At 32.0% G+C, this 26,548-nt stretch overlaps 1 protein-coding gene and 1 long non-coding RNA gene across 4 annotated transcripts in view; one reads left to right on the top strand and one right to left on the bottom strand.

Moving 5' to 3' along the window:
• Positions 1 to 26,548, top strand: part of LOC105347492 (alpha-1A adrenergic receptor-like) — a 68,613-nt gene that overhangs the window by 35,093 nt on the left and 6,972 nt on the right. Inside the window, exon 2 of one of the 3 annotated variants that reach the window (XM_066068726.1) lies at positions 17,461 to 18,046. The exons of the other annotated variants lie outside the window; for them this stretch is intronic. Within the exon in view, the coding sequence (XP_065924798.1) occupies positions 17,461 to 17,927 (467 nt within the window). The 3' untranslated portion in view covers positions 17,928 to 18,046. Of the gene's footprint in view, positions 1 to 17,460; positions 18,047 to 26,548 lie in introns of those variants that run through there. 3 annotated transcript variants of the gene reach the window in all.
• On the bottom strand, positions 7,024 to 12,419 carry LOC136270603 (uncharacterized). The gene is made up of 2 exons (XR_010708439.1): positions 12,056 to 12,419; positions 7,024 to 7,315 (listed from the first exon to the last, which is right to left on the bottom strand). It is a non-coding gene; the product is annotated as an uncharacterized lncRNA (long non-coding RNA).

Below are 26,548 nucleotides of genomic sequence, written 5' to 3'. Positions count from 1 at the left end.
ATTTATATCGTGAAAACATAGTAAACATGATATTATGGTAATATCGGTGAGACAAAAAATGATTTTATTCCCACCCCTCCCCTTTAAAAAAAAACAAAACAAAAACAAACAAACGAACAAAGAAAAAAAGAAGAAAAAAAACTTTAAAAAACCCCCCAAAAGCTGTCCACGTCATTTCACCTGTTACACTTATTTCTGATCTTATTCATGACAGAATTATTGATAATGATTTTTAAGAAACATTTTAATTATATTTACATGTAGTTGTACATGTATTTACATGTAAAATCCTTTCCGTCATTCCACTCTGCAGTTATTGTACAGAAACAAAACAAAATGGAGACTTGAAACATAGTATCGTTTTACCAGTCAAACTCTGAAATATGATATTTTGTTCACAGGTGCTGGTGGATATGATCCCCCCCCGCTCCCGATACATGTTGTTGACGCTTTTTTGGATAAAGATTCCTTTAAAGTCTTGTACACCACATGTTCCATATGAAATATCAGAAAATTTATTGAAAAAAACAATTTATTTAAAACAACCGCTACATGCATATGGTTTTATATGCAAGGAGGGTTACTTAAATCGTCTGTTTTCCGTTAATTTTAGGTATTTGAAATGGAACTTCGTTTGTACATGACTAAAAAGGAATTTTCACCATAAAGTAAACCACCCCAAGGGTTTAAATCGGGAGAAGGAAGGGGTGGGCTTTGTCCTGTCCTCAAACATCTGTGAATTCACTTGCTTTAAAAATGCATATGTAGAACCGAAAAGTATCGTAAGCAACTAGTTTCTGATCATGGTTATAACACATCATGAAGTGTATTTGAAATAGAGTATTCCTAGAAAGAACATGTCAATGTTTTAAGGAGTTTTACAATTTGATCAACCCTGCTCCTTTCGCTTTCAGAAGAGTATCATGCACTGACTTCTAGGAATATGAGCAAAAGATCGAGAAGAACAAGTTTAATATTAATTTTAATTATATTATATTATATTATAGTAATGTTGAAAATGTCTTTCTCTCCTTTTCCAAGTAACAAGGGAACTTAACATTCCTGTATTTAACACCAGCTCAGTTTAAGTAGAAAGATATCTTGATAATTAGAAACAAGCTATTGCATACCAAAGAGTTTCATATACCTTTTCGCCAATAATGATAATGCATCTATACCGAACAGCCTTTCAATTATCCAAAACCTCTCCGTCGAAGATTGAATTAATTCATAACTGTAATATAGAAGTTTACCAAAGGATTGCAATTTTTTTATCATGGTAAAATATGGAAGCTATATTTCATATGAATAGCCTATGTTATATGTGTATTCAGCTGCTAAACTGTAAATCTACGGAAAAATTTCGAAATTGTGCAAAATATCTCGTGTAGATACTGTACAGTTAAGCAGCTAGGTTTTACAAAGTTATTCATCAAATATACAAATATTATTGTACCCTTTTTGGTATGTTTTAAAGAAATATTTATTTTAATCTTTTACTCTGTAAGGGACATTGTATTACAATGTCTTTTGGTAGTATTTTTTTCAAATCGTTCATTTGTCAAATATTTTTAACAACTACGATAGCAATGACATGTGTAGACTTTTTTAATTCTCTTTGTTGTTTTTTTCTCTATCACTTTGTCAATATTTCACTTTGTTTAAAAAAAAAATATATTTTATACTCTAGATTGGCATCATTTAAAGTATCAAAGAGAGCAGCACTGATAATCAAACATACAGACGAACGATTCTATGGCAACCGTACCACGATGTACTATTTTGTAACATGTATATGTAAAGCTGGTATCACTTATCCCCAGAGACTCTTTAACACGGCCTTGCTGTAACTTTGTTAGTAGTGCCCTACTTGAAAGTAGATCCCATAAAACTGAAACTGGAGACATATATCTTCAGTTAAACTACTGTATGTGATATAATACCATGTATACATGTAAGCTGTAGCATTATTATGGTGCTAAAAGTTGTGTTTTGATGATTATTACTTTGTTGTTTAAAGGTCAATCATTCTGTTTTTATTATTTTGTTTTTTTATTGGTTTTCAAAAAAGATGAATTCGTTTCATTTCGTAACAATTGATGCCGTTGGAAACTTGTTAAACTTGACGTGTTATGGTTTTTTTCTGCAACACAAAAATTAAATAAAAAGCGAAATAATGTGTCAGATACGACGTTCTCTTTCAAGATCCGAACGAAAACCTAAATAGTAGGAAACCGTTTAAGTAAACGATATTGCTTTTTACTAAAAACCGCAGACACTGCATCGAAAACCGGCCTATCTGATAATCTGAATCAAACAGAATTATTTGATCATATTTAACCTCTTTTGTAATGAAAAAGAAGTACAATCTGCATGCATGTTAGCTGTAAGGCAAGATTGGTTGTTAAGTAAAATTAGATGTAGTTCTGCAAAAACAACACAAAAATCAAATGGACAAAACTGATCAGGAGATAGTGCGACATTAAGGGGGAAACGGTATTGCAGAATGTCAGACATGTATTTCCGGAACAAAAGAAATCAAACATTATTAAATTATAATCTGTATAAAGAGATAACAGTATCACCGCCTGGTTTTTGACTTTCTGTTCGGGTCTAAAAACTTTACGGTACACATATCACTTGATAAGGGAAGTAACTTCGACTGCTTAAGGCACAATGTGTCTGTGAAAAGAGAGATAACGCTCACAAAGATTGTATCTCTTCATCAAAAATTTATTTAATGGAACAGAGGGGTAGTTTTTGAATAATCTACAAACTCTTTAGCATCCTGGTATGAAAAAACTCATTAAATATCATATTATTAAAGCCATAAGTAACTTCCTCGGATTATAAATAAAACTAGAGCAAAGCTCGTTGCAAAGCAACGAGTGGGTCTTCCGTCAATGTCGGAAGTAAAGCTGGAAGTTCCTGTAAGAAGCAGAGCTCTTAAACCAACAACAAGAGTAACTAAATGAAAAAAATGAAAAAAATCGAATTATTCCTGGTACGACTTAACAAAATACGAATGATTTTAAGTATGACTTAACAAAAACTTTTCCGATTTCAAGTACGACTTAACAAAAAAAATTCCGAATGTGTTACAGTACGACTTAACAAATATTTTTGGTACGAGTTAATTTTACTTTGAACATTACGCTATTTTTTAAACCAAGGACGCGGAATCAAAATTTCCGGAAAAATCAATTTTTAAAGCCCAATATCTCTGTAATGCATCGTCCGATTTTAAAACGGCTTTCAGTGTTACATTCAGCTTAATAATCTCTACAAAACCCATATTCATTTTTGATTTGATCAGAAAATTCATTTTTTCGAAAAATTTGTTTCACTTCCGGTTTCGACCGGAAGTGACAGATTTTCATTTCCAGCCTTATTACAGAGGTAAATCGACCAAATCATAACCATTGAAAATTTCAAGCCTCTATCTTAAAGCGTTTTCGAGAAACGCCGCGGACAAAATGACTTTTTGAAAATTTTTAAAATGACGTAACGTAAAAACGGAAGTGACGTGGTCAAGAAAACTTTAACATCTTTGCGATATAATAGTTTCACATTATCTCTGAAAATTTCATCAAAATCAATTGGAAACTTTTTGAGTTATAAAGCCGAGAAAGAGTCAGAAAAAAAAAGAAAAAGTATAATAATAATAACTAGAGCAAAGCTCGTTGCAAAGCAACGAGTGGGTCTTCCGTTAATGTCGGAAGTAAAGCTGGAAGTTCCAGTAAGAAGCAGAGCTCTTAAACCAATAACAAGAGTACCTTAAATAAAAACATGAAAAAATCGAATTATTCCTGGTACGACTTAACAAAAACCGAATAATTTTACGTACGACTTAACAAAAACCTTTCCGATTTCAAGAACGACTTAACAAAAAAAAATCCGAATGTGTTACAGTACGACTTAACAATTAATTTTTAGGTACAAGTTAATTTAACCAAGAACTTGATACTAGTTTCTTAACCAAAAACGCGGAATCAAAATTTCCGGAAAAATCATTTTTTGAACTCGTATATCTCTGTAATGCATAGTCCGATTTTAAAACGACTTTCAGTGTTAGATTCAGCTTAATAAGCTCTATAAAACACATATTCATTTTTGATTTGATCAGAAAATTTATTTTTTCGAAAAATTTGATTCCCTTCCGGTTTCGACCGCAAGTGACAGATTTTCATTTCCAGCCTTATTACAGAGGTAAATCGATTAAATCATAACCATTGAAAATTTCAAGCCTCTATCTTAAAGCATTTTTGAGAAACGCCGCGGACAAAATGACTTTTTGAAAATTTTAAAAATGACGTAACGTAAAAACGGAAGTGATGTTTTCAAAGAAACTTCACAAACTTTGAGGTATTATAGTTGCACACAACCTCTGAAAATTTCATCAAAATCGGTTGTAAACTTTTTGAGTTATAAAGCCGAAAAGGAGTCAGAAAAAAAAATAAAAAGAATAATAATAACTAGAGCAAAGCTCGTTGCAAAGCAACGAGTGGGTCTTCCGTCAATGTCGGAATTAAAGCTGGAAGTTCCTGTAAGAAGCAGAGCTCTTAAACCAACAACAAGAGTAACTAAAAGAAAAAAATGAAAAAAAATCGAATTATTCCTGGTACGACTTAACAAAATCCGAATGATTTTAAGTACGACTTAACAAAAACTTTTCCGATTTCAAGTACGACTTAACAAAAAAATTCCGAATGTGTTACAGTACGACTTAACAAATATTTTTGGTACGAGTTAATTTTACTTTTTACATTACGCTATTTTTAAAACCAAGGACGCGGAATCAAAATTTCCGGAAAAATCAATTTTTAAACCCCAATATCTCTGTAATGCATCGTCTGATTTTAAAACGGCTTTCAGTGTTACATACAGCTTAATAAGCTCTACAAAACACATATTCATTTTTGATTTGATCAGAAAATTCATTTTTTCGAAAAATTTGTTTCACTTCCGGTTTCGACCGGAAGTGACAGATTTTCATTTCCAGCCTTATTACAGAGGTAAATCGACCAAATCATCAGCATTGAAAATTTCAAGCCTCTATCTTAAAGCGTTTTTGAGAAAGGCCGCGGACAAAATGACTTTTTGAAAATTTTAAAAATGACGTTACGTCAAAACGGAAGTGACGTTGTCAAGAAAACTTTAACATCTTTGAGGGATAATAGCTACACATTATCTCTGAAAGTTTCATAAAAATCGGTCAAAAACTTTTTGAGTTATGAAGCCGAAAAGGAGTCAGAAAAAAAAAGAAAAAGTATAATAACTAGAGCAAAGCTCGTTGCAAAGCAACGAGTGGGTCTTCCGTTAATGTCAGAAGTAAAGCTGGAAGTTCCTGTAAGAAGCAGATCTCTTTAACCAATAACAAGAGTAACAAAATTAAAAAGATGAAAAAATCGAATTATTCCTGGTACGACTTAACAAAATACGAATGATTTTAAGTACGACTTAACAAAAACCTGTCTGATTTCAAGAACGACTTAACAAAAAAGATCCGAATGTGTTCCAGTACGACTTATCAATTATTTTTGGTACGAGTTAATTTTACTTTGAACACTACGCTATTTTTTAAACCAAGGACGCGGAATCAAAATTTCCGGAAAAATCAATTTTTAAACCCCGATATCTCTGTAATGCATTGTCCGATTTTAAAACGACTTTCAGTGTTAGATTCAGCTTAATAAGGTCTACAAAACACATATTCATTTTTGATTCGATCCGAAAATTCATTTTTTCAAAAAAATTGTTTCACTTCCGGTTTCGACCGGAAGTGACAGATTTTCATTTCGAGCCTTATTACAGAGGTAAATCGACCAAATCATAACCATTGAAAATTTCAAGCCTCTATCTTAAAGCGTTTTCGAGAAAAGTCCGGGACAAAATGACTTTTTAAATTTTTTAAAAATGACGTCGCGTCAAAACGGAGGTGACGTTCTCTTTAAAACTTTAACATTTTTGAGGGACGCTAACGTGCAATAATCTCTGAAAATTTCATCAAAATCAGTTAAAAACCTTTTGAGTTATGAAGCAAAAAAGGAGTCAGAAGAAAAGAAAAAGAATAATAATAATAACTAGAGCAAAGCTCGTTGCAAAGCAACGAGTGGGTCTTCCGTTAATGTCAAGAGTAAAGCTTGATGTTCCTGCAAGAAGCAGAGTGTTTAAATCAATAACAAGAGCAACTTAAAGTAAAAGATAAAAATAAATACGAATGATACTATGTACGAATTAACAAAAACCTTAACGATTCTAAGAACGACTTAACAAAAATATCATTCCGAAGCTGTCAAAGTACTTAACAAAATTCGAATTATTTTTGGTACGAGTTTGAATTTTACGCTATTTTTGAAACCAAAAACGCAGAATCAAAATTTCTGAAAAATCAATTTCCTGGCTGATTAGTTTCTGAGAAAAAGATTTTTAAAGATTTTCTCTATATATTCCTAATATGTAAAAATCCATTCCCCCCATTGTGACCCCACCATACCACCTGGGACTATGATTTGAACAAACTTGAATCTACACTACCTGAGGATGCTTCCACTTTAATTTGAGCTTTTCAGGCCTAATAGTTTTTGGGAAGAAGATTTTCAAAGATTTTCTCTATATATTCCTATGTAAAACTTGATCCCCCTCTTGTGGCCCCTCCCTACCCACGGGGACCATGATTTGATCAAACTTGAATCTACACTACCTGAGGATGCCTCCACACAAGTTTAAGCTTTTCAGGCCGAATTGTTTTTGAGAAGAAGATTTTTGAAAAATACCAACAAATTTTCAATAATTCTCAATTACCTCCCCTTTAAAGAGGGCGTGGCCCTTCATTTAAACAAACTTGAATCCCCTTCACCTAGTGGTGGTGCTTAGTGCCAAATTTGGTTGAAATCTGCCCAGTGGTTCTTGAGAAGAAGATGAAAATATGAAAAGTTTACAACAACGACAACGACAAATTGTGATCAGAAAAGCTCACTTGAGCCTTTGGCTCAGGTGAGCTAAAAACAAAATAAAGGAAACATTATTGCATACTTTTATTGAAAAACAATTTTTCACAGCTAACAATTGTAAATTACTTTGAACAGCCATAATTTTGTTTGTTATAATTTCTTATGAAACACAAACCACAACAAGGCATGATGTTATCTTAAAGTTCCATTACAGTAACTGTTCATGAATTATCCGATTTAATTTGAATTACTGGTAAATAGTCTGTAGAACACATTAAGGAATATGCATGTGGGTAGAGGTGACAGGTTAACCTCAAGAGCTGAAAAGAATCAACAGGTAAAAACCATGTGGCCACCAATAGCTGAAATTAAAAAAATTAATAAGCTGTGTTAATACATGTACCGGTACTAATAATAGCTGTGTTTACATTAACATATGCATAGTATTTCTGAAAAAAAAAATACACTGACCATGCAGTGTAAATAGTGTGACATATCCCAATACGTGACATTAGATGGCACAGGACAGTTTTTTTGATACATTTTATTGTAGCCTGGGGACGTGTGTCTTCGAAACCCTGTAACTAGAAGTTCCTCAGTTCCCATTCACCACAAATACCTTTAATTCACTCTTTATAAGGCCAATCACCAATTTCTGAAGAAAATTACTTGTCAATTAACCTGTTAAATTTTCTACATACTGGTTTTTATGAGATTTTGACCCTTCCATATTTTGCTAATTTTTCATGATTTTTCAGCTTTTTAGACCTCCCCCAGCTAATTCCCTGCAAAGGGTTGACCTTCCGTACCATGTGTATGTTGCACCATCACATGTCAGAAACTTACCGGTGTATAGTTTATAATGCCCCGTCCACCTACTTATCGTGTTAATTACCCTCCCGTCTGTAACTTGCATTTTCACTGTCTAAAGTCAACACAACAGTCATAGCCGCAGGTTTCGCATTTTACTTCTGAATCTCATGTACCTAACATATGGGGCCTACATATTGAATATCAATTTCAACAAGAGACATCCCTCTAACTAATGATAATCATTAAAAATCATTTCATGAATTTTAGCAACACTCATAAGCCTTCAAGTACACCAACTCTCAATTTTACAAAAATATTGACGGGTACTTTATCCGTAAACTGTCCCTTGCTGCCTTTAACTTACACTAACATTCTCTGAAAAGTCATCTTGTCTTAAACTTACAAAGCTTATGCTATTCTGAGAAAAAGTATACCTCATTTTGCCAATTCTATTAAGGATTAAGAAAAATATGGCCATTTAAGTGAACCCAGCATTTCCACTTTCTTCTATTTAACACAGATTCATAGGGCTCTCCATAAATAAAGCATCTGTACCTAATCTTATAGTGGTCAACTGTTGTTCAACCTCCCTAAATAAGAAACCTTATTCAAAACTACATACATATACATGATATTATCATGACAAAAGCATCACATCACTTAGAAATACCCTTACATGTATACCCTCCCCCTATTTTTTGATTTTCCTAAGAAGCATAAGTTTGAACACTTTAACCTAATATTATGAAACTTGTGGCAATTCCCTTGAGTCATTTCTCACACATATTTAAAAACAACCATCACTGATATTGAAAATTGATCTTTTCTTGATAAATGGATGAAATGTAACATTTTTTTTCACAAAAAGACATGCAGCCATACATGTGATTTCTTGTTTTCATGAAACAGTAAGCTTATAATCATTTTTAGTGATTATCTTATTTATTCTGGTTTCTAGTCTCCTTTTAACTTTGCTAAAATAGTAAGACCTACAAGTGTGATGTCTGCTCTTAATTAAAATGAAATTCAAACACAACCGGGTACCTGGGGACGGATGAGAATTCCATGATAAATGTTCAAATTTTACATGTTTTCCTACATTTTTGATGCATATATACAATAAAAGGGTAAACATTTGTTGTTTCTTGGTCATTTCGAGAGTAATTATTATAGCAGATGTTATTTCAAGGTCAAATGTACATTTACATATCCAACATGTAATGGTAATGGAGACAATTGGAAAGAGGGGGTAGCTTTTTGAATTCTGTTAATATATCTAAAATATCACTTTTGGATAGGAAGGAGCAAGAACTTGAGTTTTTTGACATATTGTATACTTTGATAACTGCATTTGTCTACATGTGAATTTTATTTGAAAGAAAAATATGCTGTTTTAAAAAAATTGAGTTATATAAGTCAGGTTGCTTAATGTTATTTCATGAAATCAGACAGCAAAATTGCTGCAAATTTATAATTTAAATAATTCAATTGATCAAAACCCTTTTACTGTGCAGTATTAATTCTTATCTCGGTAATTAACTTAAGCCTATTAATTGTCATCAGGATAGGAAATACCTACTTTCTAAGCCAATTTACTCTAGTGGTGGTCATTCTACACATTTAAAAGGGATTTACTTCCCTTGTATATTATAGCTAATACATCATGTAATGACATATATAACCAACAAAATCATCCATTTTCCCAAAATAGACTACTTTTGGTACAAAATCCACTCAAAATTACAGTTAAATGAGAAATCTGAAAATACCATGTAGTCTTGAAACTAACACCAACATTCTCTAAAAAGTCATCTTGTCTTAAACTTACAAAGCTTATGCAATTCTGAGAAAAAGTATACCCCATTTTGCCAATTCTATTAAGGATTAAGAAAAATATGGCCATTTAAGTGAACCCAGCATTTCCACTTTCTTTTATTTAACACAGATTTATAGGGCTCTCCATAAATAAAGCATCTTTACCTAATCTTTTAGAGGTCAACTGTTGTTCAACCTCCCTAAATAAGAAACCTTATTCAAAACTACATACATATACAGGATATTATCATGACAAAAGCATCACATCACTTATAAATACCCTTACATGTATACCCTCCCCCTATTTTTTGATTTTCCTAAGAAGCATTAGTTTGAACACTTTAACCAAATATTATGAAATTTAAATGCTTCTATTCTGATCAATTGAATTTTTAAGCAGCGTGAAATTAAAACCATCGCAATTGATACTTTAGTCAAAATCATGAAATTTTAACACGGTGGAATTAAAACGACTTACAGTATTTCATCCGAACAGCCTCAAAGTATAATTTTCTGCTATACCATTTTTTTAAAATGAAATCTACTGGGTTTTTTTTTTTGCAAATAAATTTAGCGAGGATTTTTTTCTCTTTTCTTATTAATGACAGGTTTTAAAAACAATATCATGTTTAGTATGTATAAAATTCCATAAACAATTTTACAAAGCTTTGGATTTTAGTTGCACAATGAAAAAATGAGGGATTGCACGATAATACATGCTCATTTTCAAATTTAAAGCATTGTTGATTTCTTTTCCTAGATAGAGATATGCACAAAATGATGTTGCTCTGTGATGCTTTGCCAAGATTAAAAGCATGGCAGAGAGAGAGAGAGAGAGAGATCTGAGGCACATGTAGTAAATATTATTACATACATTTGTCTTACTGTAAAAATTGTTTACAATGTAGATGTGTTCTGCATGTAAAGTTTACCTAAACTGAATCAATAAAATTCAATATATATAAAAGATAAACTAATCTCAAAGAATTTACAATGTTCTGTGAAATAATCAAATCTTGAGAAGAATGTTTTATAGATATCAGGGAACATTAACTTAAAATCTGAACTTAAAGTTCTTTTCACCTTGCACTTTGTTTTACATGCTCTTTCACAGGCGATAATCATATATAACGGCGAGCCAGACAAAAGTTCTAATTTTAATTAGACTAATAATTTACCATGTCAAATATATTTATTTAATTAAGCACAAGCCTGTCCGAGTTCTTTAATTCATTAATTAAGTGGAGGTGATATGGTAAAGATCTGCTATATTCAAATATTTAGGGTAAAGTTATCATCATGCAAACATGCACTCTAATTACAACTTTCTACTCTTGTGTGCCTTTGGACCCCCACCCCTTTTAATAGCACTGTTTTACAGTGTGTGGTGTGTTGTTCAATACAAAATAAGACATACATATACATGTAATAGGGTGCATTTTATGATAATTACATTCATGCATATTATTCATATTTCATCTTCAACATCATCATCATCATCCTATATTCTCTATTTTACATGTACATATTTAGAAACGGACTACTATCCCTATAACTCCCTGTCTTTTATGCATCTATCAAGTAATCATTATTTAATTACATATTCTAGTGGCTTCTGATATTTTATAGCCCTAAGTCATTTCACCTGTATGGTCACTTACATACATGTGGACAGGATCAGGTGGTTTACTTAGCCAATAGTATGTTTTTATGATTTTTTCCCGCTTTAACTGAGTAGCCTTTGTGACAGACCAAGGCTAGTATTCCTAGGAGTAAGACCTAATTTCTTCAAGAGACGATTTCACTTATTTATTTATTTCATTAACATATTTGAAGCAGTCATTTATAGTAAGTGTTCTATTTTTTGGTATTCTTGAACTTTAATATATAATTTAATAGATGATAATGATATTTTCTGTTAATTGGTACATTTGGCTAATTCTACTTGTTTGAGGTTATAATACCTTATTTATGAAAGAATGTATTTTATAAATTATCCCAGTAATTCATAGTTTTGATATCTAAGCTATATTATCTCATTTCTAATATATATGAAAGGTTAGTTATTGTTGCCATCTTTAATACTTGTAGTTATAGACTAGCTACCATTGTCAGAGTAATCTGCAGGATTGTGCATGAAACCTTGTTCCATAAACAGGGTTTAAATCCTTTAAATCCTTTATCCGAATAAATGAAGAACCCTTAAAGTGGATTTGTTTGTTTCTTTGGGACAACCCACTATCACATACATAATAATAAATAGAAATTCAAAAGAGTAGTGTGCAAAACATACACGTGAAAATACATTGGACAGATAATATCGCGAGATTTCTCAGAAGCAAATGCCCGCTTTTATATTGTTTCGCACGTCAAAAGCGGATGTTAGAGTCAGAGGAATGTCGGATTAGATTGAAAAGTGCACAAACACTTTGAAAAGAAAAAGTCAATACGACATATCCTGTATTGAAACATACCTTTATAATCTGTCATACGTTAGTTGAGCTGAAATTTCCACTATCGCGGTCTTGCAGGCCATTCTTCTGACTCACCGCTATCAGCTGTTGTTCGCGGTCAAAACATGGCGACTTGACATGGGGAATCGTACGATAATTATTTCGATTAAAACTAATAAGACTAATAAAAACTAACAACGTAATTATCGATCGAAGTAAGGAAATCGTTTCGATAAACACTCTGATTAACTATATAAAAAAGGAGTTCGGTTTTATGACCTGTACGAAATCTTTTCAGCGGGAGTTACTTTCAGTGCGAAGTTTGCACTATTTTTTAAACCAATAACGAGGAATCCACATTTCCGGAAAAATCAATATTTAAACCCCGATATCTCTGCAATGCAGTATCCGATTTTAAAACGAATTTAAGTTTTGTATTCAGCTTTGCAAACTATACAATATGCATATAATTTTATGTTTTATATAAAGTTTTATGACCAGTACGAATTGTTACAGTAGAAGTTACTTTCAGTGTGAATTTTGCACTATTTTTGAAACCAAGAACGCGGCAACAAAATTTCCGGGAAAATCAGTTTTTAAACCCCGATATCTCTGTAATGCATCCTCCGAATTTTAAACGGTTTTCAGCATTAGATTCAGCTTAAAAATCTCTACAAAATACGTATACGTTTTTTGTTTGATCAAAAAATTCAATTTTTCGAAAAATTTGATTCGCTTCCAGTTTCGACCGGAAGTGACGGATTTTTATTATATAGCCTCATTACAGAGGTAAATCGACCAAATCATAACCATTGAAAATTTCAAGCCTCTATTTTAAAGCGTTTTTTAGAAAACTCCCGGACAAAATCACTTTTTTTTAATTTAAAAAATGACGTAACGTCAAAACGGAAGTGACGTTGTCTTTAAAACTTTAACATCTTGGAGGGACGATAACTTGCTAAAATCTCTGGAAGTTTCATTGAAATCGGTTGAAAACTTTTTGAGTTATGAAGCAAAAAAGGAGTCAGAAAAAAAAGAAAAAGTATAATAATAATAACTAGAGCAAAGCTCGTTGCAAAGCAACGAGTGGGTCTTCCGTTCATGTCGGAAGTAAAGCTGGAAGTTCCTGTAAGAAGCAGAGCTCTTAAACCAATAACAAGAGTAACGAAAATAAAAAGATGAAAAAATCGAATCATTCCTGGTACGACTTAACAAAATCCGAATGATTTTAAGTACGACTTAACAAAAACCTTTCCGATTTCAAGAACGACTTAACAAAAAAAATCCGAATGTGTTACAGTGCGACTTAACTATTAATTTTTAGGTACAAGTTAATTAAACCAAGAACTTGATACTACTTTCTTAACCAAAAAAGCGGAATCAAAATTTCCGGAAAAATCAATTTTTAAAGCCAAATTTCTCTGTAATGCATCGTCCGATTTTAAAACGGTTTTCAGTGTTAGGTTCAACTTAAAAAGCTCTACAAAACACATATTCGTTTTTGATTCGATCAAAAAATTCAATTTTTCGAAAAATTAAAATCACTTCCGGTATCTACCGGAAGTGACAAAATAATTTTTTTTCTTCAAATGCCATAAGTAAATCCGCAGATTTACAATCACAGAAAATTTCAAGTCTTTATAAACAACCGTTTACGAGAAAAGTCCTGGACAAAATCACTTTTTGAAAATCTTTAAAATGACGTAACTAGAAAACGGAAGTGACTTAATGACTCAATGTTTAAAAGATTCAAGGGACAAGTATCTTACATAATCCCTGAAAATTTCTTGCAAATCGGTTGAATAGTTTTTGAGATATAAAGCAAAAAAGAAGTCAGAAGGAAAAACAAGAAGAATAATAATAATAAAAAAAAACAATAGAATAACAAGAGGGTCTTCCGTTGAAAACGGAAGACCCTAAAAAGAAACCGAAGAAAAACAAAAGGGTCTTCCGTTGGAAAACGGAAGACCCTAATAATAAAAAGAAACCGAAGAATAACAAGAGGGTCTTCCGTTGAAAACGGAAGACCCTAATAATAGAAAGAAACCGAAGAATAACAAGAGGGTCTTCCGTTGAAAACGGAAGACCCTAAAAAGAAACCGAAGAATAACAAGAGGGTCTTCCGTTGGAAACGGAAGACCCTAATTACAAAGGGTCGCTTGGGTGGCCATCTTGATTTACTGAAAGTTTTGTGAGCAGGTGGTTAGTACGAATGCTGTCCATAACTAAGTTATAGATCAGCATGAAGTTGTGAGCAAACGTCTTATGTTCAAACAAATGCTAGATATAAATGAAAATCATGTTATGAAACATATAGTTAACAAATTAAAAAAAACACCCGAGGTGACATTAATCAAGCCTGTTATTTATATGAGTGAAAATACACGTTAGGTGCAATAAAAACAAAAACTCATTGTTTTGATGCATTTAATTAAAAAGGTACAGGTCCATTATATGAAATTTTTCCTCTTCCCGTCAATCCTGATATTCTCCCTAATGAGGTTTCCATAGTTCCTGGATCAGTTCATTACAGAAACATTGAAGAGACAGCATGCTTGATTAAGAGAATTTAATGCATGCCTGGTCATCATTACAGTGCTAAATTTTCGATCCCGATGTAACTTGAGTGACATTACCTTGTCAAATCATGGATTGATGTGTGTTTGGATATCAGGTTAGTTGCTGTTTCCATCACGATGTCCCGTCGTCTGACCTCTATGCTAATGAAATTAAATTACACGTAGCGTTTTAATTTCTGTCAAAATAAACTCACTGTGACCAAATTCGGTTTTCGTAGATCAATTCATTACAAATAGGTCAAAGATTTAACTGTGAAAATCATTATTTGATTGATATGTAAGATGCGTGACTTATATATATATATAGGATGTACAAGTATTGGTGAAGGTGTCTGGTGTAACGTTTCCCAATGAACACTACCTACACAAAAGAACATTGCTCGGTTCTTTCCCTGAACTTGGACTTAGCCCTACAGGATTCTCTCGGTCATACCTTACTTATCCTGAAAGCTACGAGGTCTTGGAACCATTTTAACAAGCCCTTGGACTTTCAGTAGGACGTGGCTATCTAATTCGTACGTCAAAACGAGTTGAAAATAACGCGATTTCAAGCGAAATATGCACCGATTGCGTAATCTTGCCTCAAAGCCAGACAAATGTTGCTGATTTCAAAGAGTTATGGCTGAGTGGCCAGTAATGAAATGGACATGCCTACGTCACATTGCTGTTTGAAACAACAAACCAAAGTCCAGGCTCTTGTCAAAATGGTTCTAATACCGGTATGCTGAATGTTTATGCATACATGTACTTTTCCACATCTGCATTGAGAAGTACCTGGACGTAACATATTTACTTCTATTCGACGTCATTTAGTTAGAAAATTCATACCCATTTAATTTAATATACTTGTTGAACCCGATTTCCAGACACTATGTTGTTGGTAATAAGAAAAGAAAATGTAGCAGGGTACTTAATGGGAATTCGGCGAATGAGCAAGGAAACATTTCTAATATCTTACAGAAATGTTACAGGTGTGAAATTACAACAAGGAATATATGAAACAGGGAAGAGAATAGTATAACCATAAACGTCTGCGAATTTCCTTTCCATGTTTGGATTTCCATTTATTACGCGAGCTCTGTAACTTTTTTTCCACGATTATTATTTTTAGCATTCAGCTGTCATTATATTCTAGATGCAAGCTGAAAATATAGCCAACAGAAAATTCTGCATTTTCTTTTTTGATGTTTTGTTATTAAACTGAAATTATTGGCATCGTTTTACTACCATGACACTCGGAACTCAATAATACTGCGGTGCAACTCTGCCTTATTCTTGAACACAGGAACAAAAAATGGACCAAAACCAGACAGTTTAATGAAATACGAAAATAGATATAGAGAGCTTCTATTGTTCAAGCAAAATTTATATTGTCTTTGTGGTTTCATCAAAAGTTATTGCACAGTAATAGGAAAATTTAATTTTGTTGGCAAACAGACAAGAAATACTGATAAAAGAATCGAAGTGACAGAAAAGCCCAAAGTCTTTATGGGCATCAAGATAATAACTCCGATAAAAGATGTGGCTATATGCGTGAAACATTCTACATTCCAGGTTAACGATTTTGAAACAATAGGGTTTTTTTTTAAAAATATTTTATGTCGTTTAATTATATGTTGGACCGCCAAAGAGAGTTACTTGTTTACAGACTGAGGTTATTTATTTCAAGTTTTTTTTAACGAACCTATATTTACTATGTTTTTTTTTCATTCACTTTGAACTTAATGTGATTTGACAGCAGACACTGTTTTGTTAATTGATTTTTACTGTCATTTTCAATGGCTGTATTTTTCAACGTTTATTGGGTCGCCAGTTGTGCTGAACCTTTTTATATCTTCACTACCCCTTTAACAATAAACAAGACATTATCTTTTAAAAATGTCTCCGACCCTTTATACCCAGTACAATAATATTAAATACACAGTTGCTATCTTGTTTCAACTTAGACTTTCAAACATAGCTGAGTTCTCCAAAAAGGAAGTGTCCGATACACGACGAATGGATAGGAAAGTCAAATGTATCTATTTCTAGCCACATTTTAAGTGCTTCAGTACAAGTTACGCAAATATCACACTTGTTAAACTGTCGTATCAGTCTTTAAAGCGAAAGAAAATGAGAAGGCTAAACATTTTTAAGGTTCTAAACTAGAAATAACATCATGTTGATAGAGAGATACATGTATAATGTAAAAAAAAATAATTTTCGCTCCACTTGGTTTGAAAAGGCCAGGATCGAGTAATGCGGTTCATTCATTCAGAAATTTCTACTATTAGTTCGTTAGGCTGGGGCGTTGAGTGTAGAGGGTATTGGCTTTCAATGACACGGGATTTCAAATGCCAGTGTTAATCACTTTTACTTTTTTACGGTTGTATTACCAAAAGGTATTAAAAGAGCCTTGCTTTGAAATCCAATTTTCATCTCCTTAGAACCAGAGACCTAAAATTATCGTTATGATACTCGAATACTGATTACAGTTTGACATACAGACGCTTATACATATAGTACAAGTCGATGAATATGCGCCACATCAACTACATGTATTTCATTAGTTATTGTATCTTCTTATCAGATTTTCGATTTCAAATCGTTAAGGACACTTATATGAAAGACCACCTATTCAGAAGGTCAGATCTGTTGCCACGTAACATTATTATGCACGAAACTAATTACATTTTTACAGCATATTGAAATTAAATATTTATCATGAGCGAAATATAATATTTCTAATTTGCGTACTTGCCACATTGCTTCACAGAATGATCATGAGAGAGCAACAATTCGCATTTTTTTCTTTCAACATCATGTTATAATATTTAAACAGTTCTGTGTTGATTTTTTTACTTTCAGGTGCATTGTGTAGTAAATGTTCACCCCCCGAGGATTTGTTCAAAGTGATTTTCTGGCTCGGTTACTGTAACTCGATGATGAATCCAGTGATTTATGGCTTCTCAAGCAAAGAATTCAAACGTGCCTTCCGTAACATCCTTAGCTGTAAATGCAGGAAAAGCCAAAGATTTAGGCAAATACAGCGCTATTCATTCTACGATCACCATGAACGATCAAATAGCAATTTTTCATCTCCCAACGAGAAAATGAAGTCCCTTAAACTCAACGTAAGTAATGATTTCATAAGGGAATCTGACAGTGGAACTCCGAGCCTAAGATCGCAACAGAATGCCGATCTCGATTTAAATTACTTACCGCCTCATGATAAATCCTTCCTTTCTACAAATCCACAAAGTTTTGACAGTGAATCTGTGTCTATAAGTGATAATGTTCTCGAGGATTTGAGAGAGGAACAACAGAAGCCATAAGATGACAAACTTAAATTGATCAATGAATTTTGCATATCACATCGAAGAGTTATTTATTATTAATTGTCAATTTATGGGACATATGTCCCAGATGATATTAAAGTGTAAGGAAAAAACAAGTCTGAATTTATGAATTTATGAATAATAGGACTATCACTGCGACAGTAAAGTATTCAAAGAATAAAAACACATGTGTACTTTGCATTACTTGAATGTTTGGTATGCCCATAGAACTTATTTGGACTTAGATATTCTGTCCCTTTTACTACTATTTTCTCCAGTTCCATTTTTTGTATTGGCAGGCCCAACATAAAAAATGGTCCTTCCCTGAATGGCCAAATATCATTTTTTTTTTATTAATCAACTGCTGAGAAAATATTTTATTCTTCTCACCCAAACTGTTACAGAGAATAATAGTTGTAATTGCATGTAAAATATCAGACATTATATTTCGGTTGTTTATATAGAAGGTTATGGGCATATGATTTCATCGATAATGTTCAAAGTCGGTATGTCAAAACATTGATTGATTCAAACTAATTTAAATTGCTACTAGCTAATGTATTTAAATTTATTTTGAATATATATTCATTGAACAATACAAAAAAGAACATTATACGAAATATTGATTATGTGCAGGTCACGTGCAGGACATAGTTAATATGATGATCTCTCGTGAGCAGACGTTTGGGTTTTTGAGGTTTGCAAACATCTTCTTGGTTTACGTCATATCAAAGAAAACTGCATGTAGAAACCGCGACAGCTTCTTGTCTAGAAATATGGTATTTCAGTCACAAAATTTCATTTCACAGTTTATCAAGATACATGTTCTAATCATAAAGACATTGTCCGGTAAAACAAGGAATAATCACTTAACCTCAATTGAAATTATTGTGTCTTATAGACGAGGCTAAAATCTTCCCGTTCAATTTTCTTTAAAATTTTATTGTTCTATTTTTAATATTTTAAATACCTCGTTGGGATATATTTTTTTAATGGTCAGTTTAAATTGAATGTCAGTTGTGAAGTTACTATAGTATATGAAAAATACGGAGTCACAATTCTAGTTGTAAACTCAAGTACTAAAAATCGTTTTGAAGTAGATGTTTTAATCTTCCATTTTCGTATTGAACTCCAATACACAGTTGCAAGTGTTTTGTTTGAAATTTATTCAGCATTTAATGTCCAGGTTAGCAGGAACATGGCCTGAATTTTGTTTGCATGTTAAAGAGTAGTGTGTTATGTTTTTTACATAATAATAATAAATAAGAATAATGTCCTTTATTTATATAGGATAGCACAATTAGTTTACAAAACTAGTTCACATTGTGGTCCTGAAAACGAATTTACAGACAGCAACTATATACAGAACATAAAAATGGGACACCGACACTGATACTCTGGATGATCAGTCAAAATATCTAACTAAAGCATTCCTAATGAAGAACATGGGAAAAGAAAAACTGAGAAAGATTTCTGCTCAAAACTTGAGCATGCTTCCCTTTTGATTTTTATTAAAATCAATTAACAATTCCTGTTGCTGAATTGAAATGTTGATACTTACTGGAATGGAAACCTACGCATGTGGAGTGCTGGTTACCCCAAAGTGGATAAAATAAATATATGATCATATTTATGTTTTTTTAAAGCCGAGAAGGCGAAGGTGTTTAATGTCTTTCGATTGTTGACCCAATTAGAAAAGAACGTGCCATCTGAAGCATTCTATGCCGAAAGTACGGGAAATTTAGTTTCTCCACTACGTTAATTCATACTAGATTTGTGTACATAACTTAAGCAAATATTATTGAGATAATAAATAGTCGAACCTCGAGCCCTGCTCAGATTAAAAAATAACTGAACATTAAGCTCAATTTGGATTATATATATAAAAAATGTTATTATACATAATACATTTCCATAAAAGATCAAATATTTTGGCTGTAGATCATTATCTATAAGTGACAATGTTCTCGAATTATTGCAAGTTGAAGAGCAGGGACTCGAATATTTACGATTAAAAGAGACAAACGAATTTAATATACCACATAAAAAATAATACAAACGTCTTGACAATGTAAAATAAACCATTAAGACAATGTCTAGAGGATTCACTCTGGAAAAACACCGCTGCTTTATGTCGCATCCTTTTAAAGTTTTATATATCTTTGGTCTTTTTTATCGTTAATAAATTGAGTATCACAAATTGATTAGACTGTCTAACGTTGTAGTAAATCAGATGTATGTATCATTCTTCTACAGTTATTGCCGAGATCAAAGAGATGCCGCGGACATTACTCTCCAATATACCACGAACGTCATCAGTAAATTATCAGATCAGAAATACCTATTTGTCTCGCACTGATCATGGAAGTACAACTTCAAACCGTAAAAAGTTTTAAAACCATGTCAATTTCACGTGTTAGTTCCCGCCAAAACAATGTGTATTGCCTCAAATCTTTATTTTTAAGAGATCAATGCGGCTGTTCCTAGGACCTCCTTAGCACATTTTCACAGCGTGTTTTTACATAAAATATATAACGTGTAGTAGATTTAATCGTATTAAATTGCCCTTAAAATATTAGGAATATGATTCAAAGATATTTTATAAATAAGTGAAGAGTATTAAAATCCTAAGAAAAAGTCTGTCGTCTGCATATGATTCCTTTGATGGATACACAAGTAAACATTACTAACAAAACCGTTGGGGTTACACGGAACAGCCGTCAAAATGATCTAGATCGTCTCTCTATAAGAGAAACGATCTGTAGAAATACTGAGCTGTTAGTAGAATAGAAATAAAGTTCCTGTTTTCGTGAATGTTGCAGGATAACCTCCTCGGTCTCGAAATGTTGTTTGAAATATAAAAGCCTCGGCTTTTATATTTCAAAACAAATTTCTCGACCTCGGAGGTTATTCAGCAACATTCACGAAAACTCGTACTTTATTTCTTAAATATTTAATCAAAACCACTTTGGAGAATTCGTTATAGTTTGTTAAAAAAGTTTCTTCAACACTAGTGCATGTTTTGTACATTTGTAAATAGCAAACACTTTTTTGTACCGAATATTGTAGCTTATGTAATATGAGGTAACTTTATATCTGTTCACACTAACATCTAGTATAATTTAGTCTGCAGAATAGCTTAATCCGAATAACAAACTGACTATGTGCATTTTTTGTATCAAATCATCATCCAGTAGATTATTCGTCGAATTCTCCACGTTGGATGCGATTCGGTAAGACAGTAACTTATATTGCATGCCTTTATTAAACAACAAGGACACTGAAAGAAAGAATGTACATTTTTTCTCATAAGTGATGTTAAATAAAAAGTTATATTTATATTGTTCTTTACATATACTTCTTTCTATGAGTTTAAAAAGAAAAATAATGAATTAAAGTAGCTAAAATTGCCTCAAATTGATCACTACTTTTAACAATTGGTCTATATATTTAAATACATTTTCTATATTATTGCGTTTTTAACCATAGAAGGAAGAGAGTTTACACAAACTAAACATTTCAAATGCAATCATTTTTATTTTAAAACAATTTCTAGATTTCTATCCATGAATAAAGACTGAATTTTACGAAAAAATAAAGTTTAAAGTTTACCGAGTACCGTTATAAAATCTCAAAATGTCAAAAAGAAAACGAATTATTATGCCTTTACCCTTAAGGTGCCTCACTACACCTTGAAAAAAATATCATATCAGCAGAGAATTACTTGATTATGATAGAAAGTATGATGGATAAGAAGTATATATGTCAAATAGGCGAAAAAAGGTGCAATTTTAGATAAAAAAAATGATATTTTTAAAAATTTCATTCAGTGAATATAAACAAAAGCCCCAGGCGGATTCGAACTCATGATCACAAGTCTGATACTTTAACCACTAGGCTATGCCGATGTACATCTGAATCGATTGATACAAACAGTTTAACAAAACATTTAAATCGCCATCTTGTGACGTAGTGTCTTAAAAAGTATAAGTTTCGGTGTAGTGAAGTACCTTAATATTCAAATTTCAATAGTAAAACATTATCGATGATATCAAAGAAAACAGCACCCTTCGCCCCTCCCCCCGATGTACATCTTAATGTTGAACTTAATGTGAACTTAATGCTCTTTGTAGTAAAAACAAATTTAGGCTTTTTTGTTTTGTTTTCCTTTATACATGACATACAACTTTTCTAATAAAGCCAACTATTTTAGAAATCATGTATTTTATGTTTAAACAATAGAATTTTCAAAGGGCAAGCTGGCTCAAATTTGGTTAAAGCAGACTATTTATTGTAATTAAATACAGTGTGTTACAATGAACTTTTTAAGCATTTATTCTCCTGTTTCTCTCGTGTTTTCAGAATAGTGTTTTTTGTTTTGGAAAAAACCTATGGCTCACGTTTATTATCCGTATTGAAGTAAGTATTACACATTAGATTTAATGGGGTTTATTTGCATACGATGTAATGTAATGAAATGTAATTGCTCGAGAAATCAATCACTGTCTATATTGTGTCTGTGCTTGATTCAGCGCTTGTATCTACGGTTGTATAATATGGTGTCAAACTAAACCTTCAAATAGTTTCTTAAATCAGCAAAAGAATAACTTGATTGTGTTTAAAAGCATGATGCACAGAAAGAAAATAAGCCAATTAGGCGAAACATATGCGAGTTTGGATAAAAATAATCATAAATGATTTTCAAAATTCAGTAAATATGAACGATACTTTAAGCGACAATTCGACCAATGAAGCAAGATGATATTTAACCAAATTAATCAATATTAAAAAATAACAAAACATTTAAATCGCCATATAGTGTCTTAAAAAGTATAGGTTTGATGTAGTGAGTACCTTCATTACTGTTGGGCGATGAAACTCATTAGGTACATGAACATGGTTTCAGGTTGGTTGATTTTATCGCTTCAAATTTTTCTTTCTTCGCAATTCTGTAATAAAATAGTAGTTTTTGTCATATGAATCCGAAGAAAGGGATTAGGAATATATATTTACCAGTGTTCACAATTTAATTATATTCAGGCTCAGTATGCCAACAATGTTTTTTCCAGTATTTTGCCAAAAAATGATGTAGTGATCAAAAACATAAAATAAACTTATTTATCGCCTCTTTATTAAGCTTCATTTTTTATAGAAAAGTATCAGGACAAATCCAAAATCCATCCCCTATTATTTCAACGTTTAAGTATAATAAAAAGTCTAGTTATGCCAAACTTTGTCTGTAAAATGCTAAATTTTGTTTACTCGATGTTTATTTACTATCATAGTTTCATTTGAGCTGCTTACGTTATCTATATACGATTCTACGTCTTCCCTTTACTTTATCAAGGTAACATTTTTTATTCAAAAGTCAAAACTATTATCATAATGCATGAAATATGACGTCACAATGCATAAAATGCGTAAATGGTATATCTTGAAAGTGTAGTACATCCTTGAATAGACATGGGAAACATATTTTTTAAGTTTACATAGGAAATAGATTCTTTATAAATAAATCAAGGTCCAATCAAATGTGTTCGGAAATTTACACTGGGTTGTTTGTTTTGGCCTACGGGTGTTTGGAAAACACCCGGTGTAGATCCAACGACACCATTGATTGATCCTGGATAACTGATAGTATTCATTCATCTCTTACTTGACCTTGTTCATGTTGAGGATAATGCGTCATTTAGTGTCTTTGAGTGAATTATCGCCGATCCTAAGCTATAACGTACTTAAAGTTCCCACCTATTTTTTTTTTTGGGGGGGGGGGGGGGCTGCCTTGGCGTTCTAGAACAACTATTAGAAAATCATATCTTGGTGTATTAAGTGCAATGGAAAGTAAAAATGCGTATATGGCAAATAAACGTCTTTATTAAGCAGGAAAAAGGTTTTGCCATCTATGAATTTATTATGTTCACTTTTTCAAATGGCTAAATTGACACATTAAAAAAAATATTTTGCATTGTTTTGAAACAAAATGACCGATTCGACTTTTTTCACAATATTTAGTTTGTTTCTGTTTCAAAAGGAAACACTTTCTTGGAAAAGTCAAAGGAGTATTAACGAGAATGGAAAGCTCAAGTACATGCAGTCTGCACGTCAAACATATAAAACCAATACAATTGAACACAATTCTTCATATGAAAGAAATTATTTGTTGATCACTTAGTCGTTTAAAGAATAACTGTACATTATAAATGACCATACATTTATTAATACGGTTCCTCTAAAATACAGTTATGTAATTCTGTTAGAGTTGTTTCGCTTTGAACAATAGTTTGGAAAGAAACTAAACTCCTATTACTTATCTAAGGTGTTTTTGAATATGTTTCATCTAATTGTTTTAATGGAGAGGTTGAGATTTCAAACGTGTACGGGTACGTGTACGTGAACTAGGGGAATCACCTAAATTCTTCGCGTATTACGTCATCAGTTTTTGTGACGACATGGTTTCTACACGTTCTCTAAACTTGTAGAGTGTCGTCTACACGTAAGTACAAACGTATAGCTTTATACAACAAATAAAATCTTATTGATGAGTGAATGTATTCTTGTGATACATTATATAGATTTTTAAACTTCATTTGCATGAAAATTGATAAGAAATTTACCATTTTTTTGGAATTAACTAAATAAATTCATGTCACAAAACTGCGTCGATTTACGTACACATTTATATCCTACAAGTTAAGAAATCTCAACTGATAAATTACAAAAACATGTACGTGTACATGTAGTTTTAACACACGTACGCGTACCCGTACACGTTTTAAATCTCAACCTCTCTAATTATTTCATTAAACCGTAAATATTTCCAATCATTTAGATATTGAGATTAAAATCCATGTGTTTTTAATTCAGTCATAATTAATGAAACTATAGTCATATTGTCAAGTGCAATTCATGCCCTCGTAGAAAACTTAGAAAAAAGATTGCCATTAAGGTGTAACATGTACAGACTTTTGGAATATGATTCATTGTCAAGTATGTAATTTGATTCAAATAGTCGTCAATCTCTGATTGTTAGTTGTAATCTAAAAATACATCTGTATTCGAATACCAAGGTGAAATGAAAATCAGACGTTTGACCTGCTAAAAAAACGGCCGGTGCAACTTTAAGATTTGAAAAAAAATTTATACATAATTATATGATTGCGCCCATGAGAAAAGGGTCCTTATGGCATTATTTCACAATTCCAGATTTTTATGGATTTTAATATATATATACTTGTCAGAATATTAAAGTTATGATGTTTCATGAAGATCCACTTAGTACGACAAATATCTTTATTTGGCATTTAAAGTTATGGATTTTCTTACCTATTACGTGGTTCACCTTGCGACGTTAAGTTATGATTTCATCAACGTCATTTTTACGTTCGGTATATAGCCCCATTGTTTTATTTGTTATAATCTTTGCATTTGAAGATATAATAACTAAATTTTTATTTATTATATTATATCTTTTAAAGTCAGAACTATTCTTATACGGATAAACACAGTTTACGTTTTGTGGGATATTTATGAATGTCAATAAAAAGAATATATTTTTATCATTTTATTTCCTAAAATTGAAAAAAAAATGTGATGACTTAAAAACGATATTTCAATGCAAATCAAAGTTTTTAAACTTATTTTGAAAAAGCATTTACATACATAACGTTCCTCTGTCGTTTCTGCCAAATGACATAAATGACCAAAAAAATCTATTCTTTTAATTCTAATCTGAATATTAATTGAAATCTCAATGAAGGGCTCATTTTCTTGGAAAAGTGTCCATGCATATTTTTTTTATTCCGAGAAAAACAATATAATGGCGCAGTTTTATTACGAAGTATGCAGTTAATATTATTGCATATTGCATATGTACAGTTGTTATAAAGTTTAAATGAAAGCGAACTCGATACATCAATCTATAAAACAATATTAAAGTTTTATTTAACCGGGTTTTCCGAAGGAAAAATCCGGTTATTAAAATGATGAAAATGGCGGGCGGGCAGGCGGGCGGCGGGCAGCTGCCAAAAGAGTACCCTCATTGTACGGAAAACTTCTCCTCCAGTTTTCAAGATAAGAAGTTGTTATTTTGCAGATCAATTTTACATATATCAGAGGTGTGCATATTGCTAGGATTTTGATTTCCGATAATTTATGAAAAAAAATACCAGCTTTTGAAATTGTGTCATTTTTTTGGCAAAATATTGCATATAGGGTCCCCTCATTGTACGGATAAGTCTTCCTACAGTTTTCAAGATAGGAAGTTGTTCTTTTGCAGATCAATTGTACATATATCAGAGGTGTGTATATTGCTAGGATTTTGATTTCCAATAATTTATGAAAATGTCAGGTTTATTCACTCTTTGAAGTACATTGTCTTATTTTATGTATTAGTGGTTTTATGCCACTATATTTCGAAAGTTCAAAGGTTGTAAAAAAAACCCAATTGCAATCATATACGGCATATATTTGCTACTAAAAGAACACATTTAAGAGCATATTTGCCAACTAACATTTAAGCTGTTTTAAGCTGTATTATATGTAAAAGCAAACCAGGTTTCTAACCTTAAACAAATAAAATGGGACAGCGCAAGGCAGGCGGAAAAAATCTTTGCAATATG

The sequence above is a fragment of the Magallana gigas genome, chromosome 8, assembly GCF_963853765.1.
Source record: "Magallana gigas chromosome 8, xbMagGiga1.1, whole genome shotgun sequence".
Taxonomy (NCBI): domain Eukaryota; kingdom Metazoa; phylum Mollusca; class Bivalvia; order Ostreida; family Ostreidae; genus Magallana; species Magallana gigas.
This window is presented reverse-complemented; position numbering and strand designations above follow the sequence as displayed.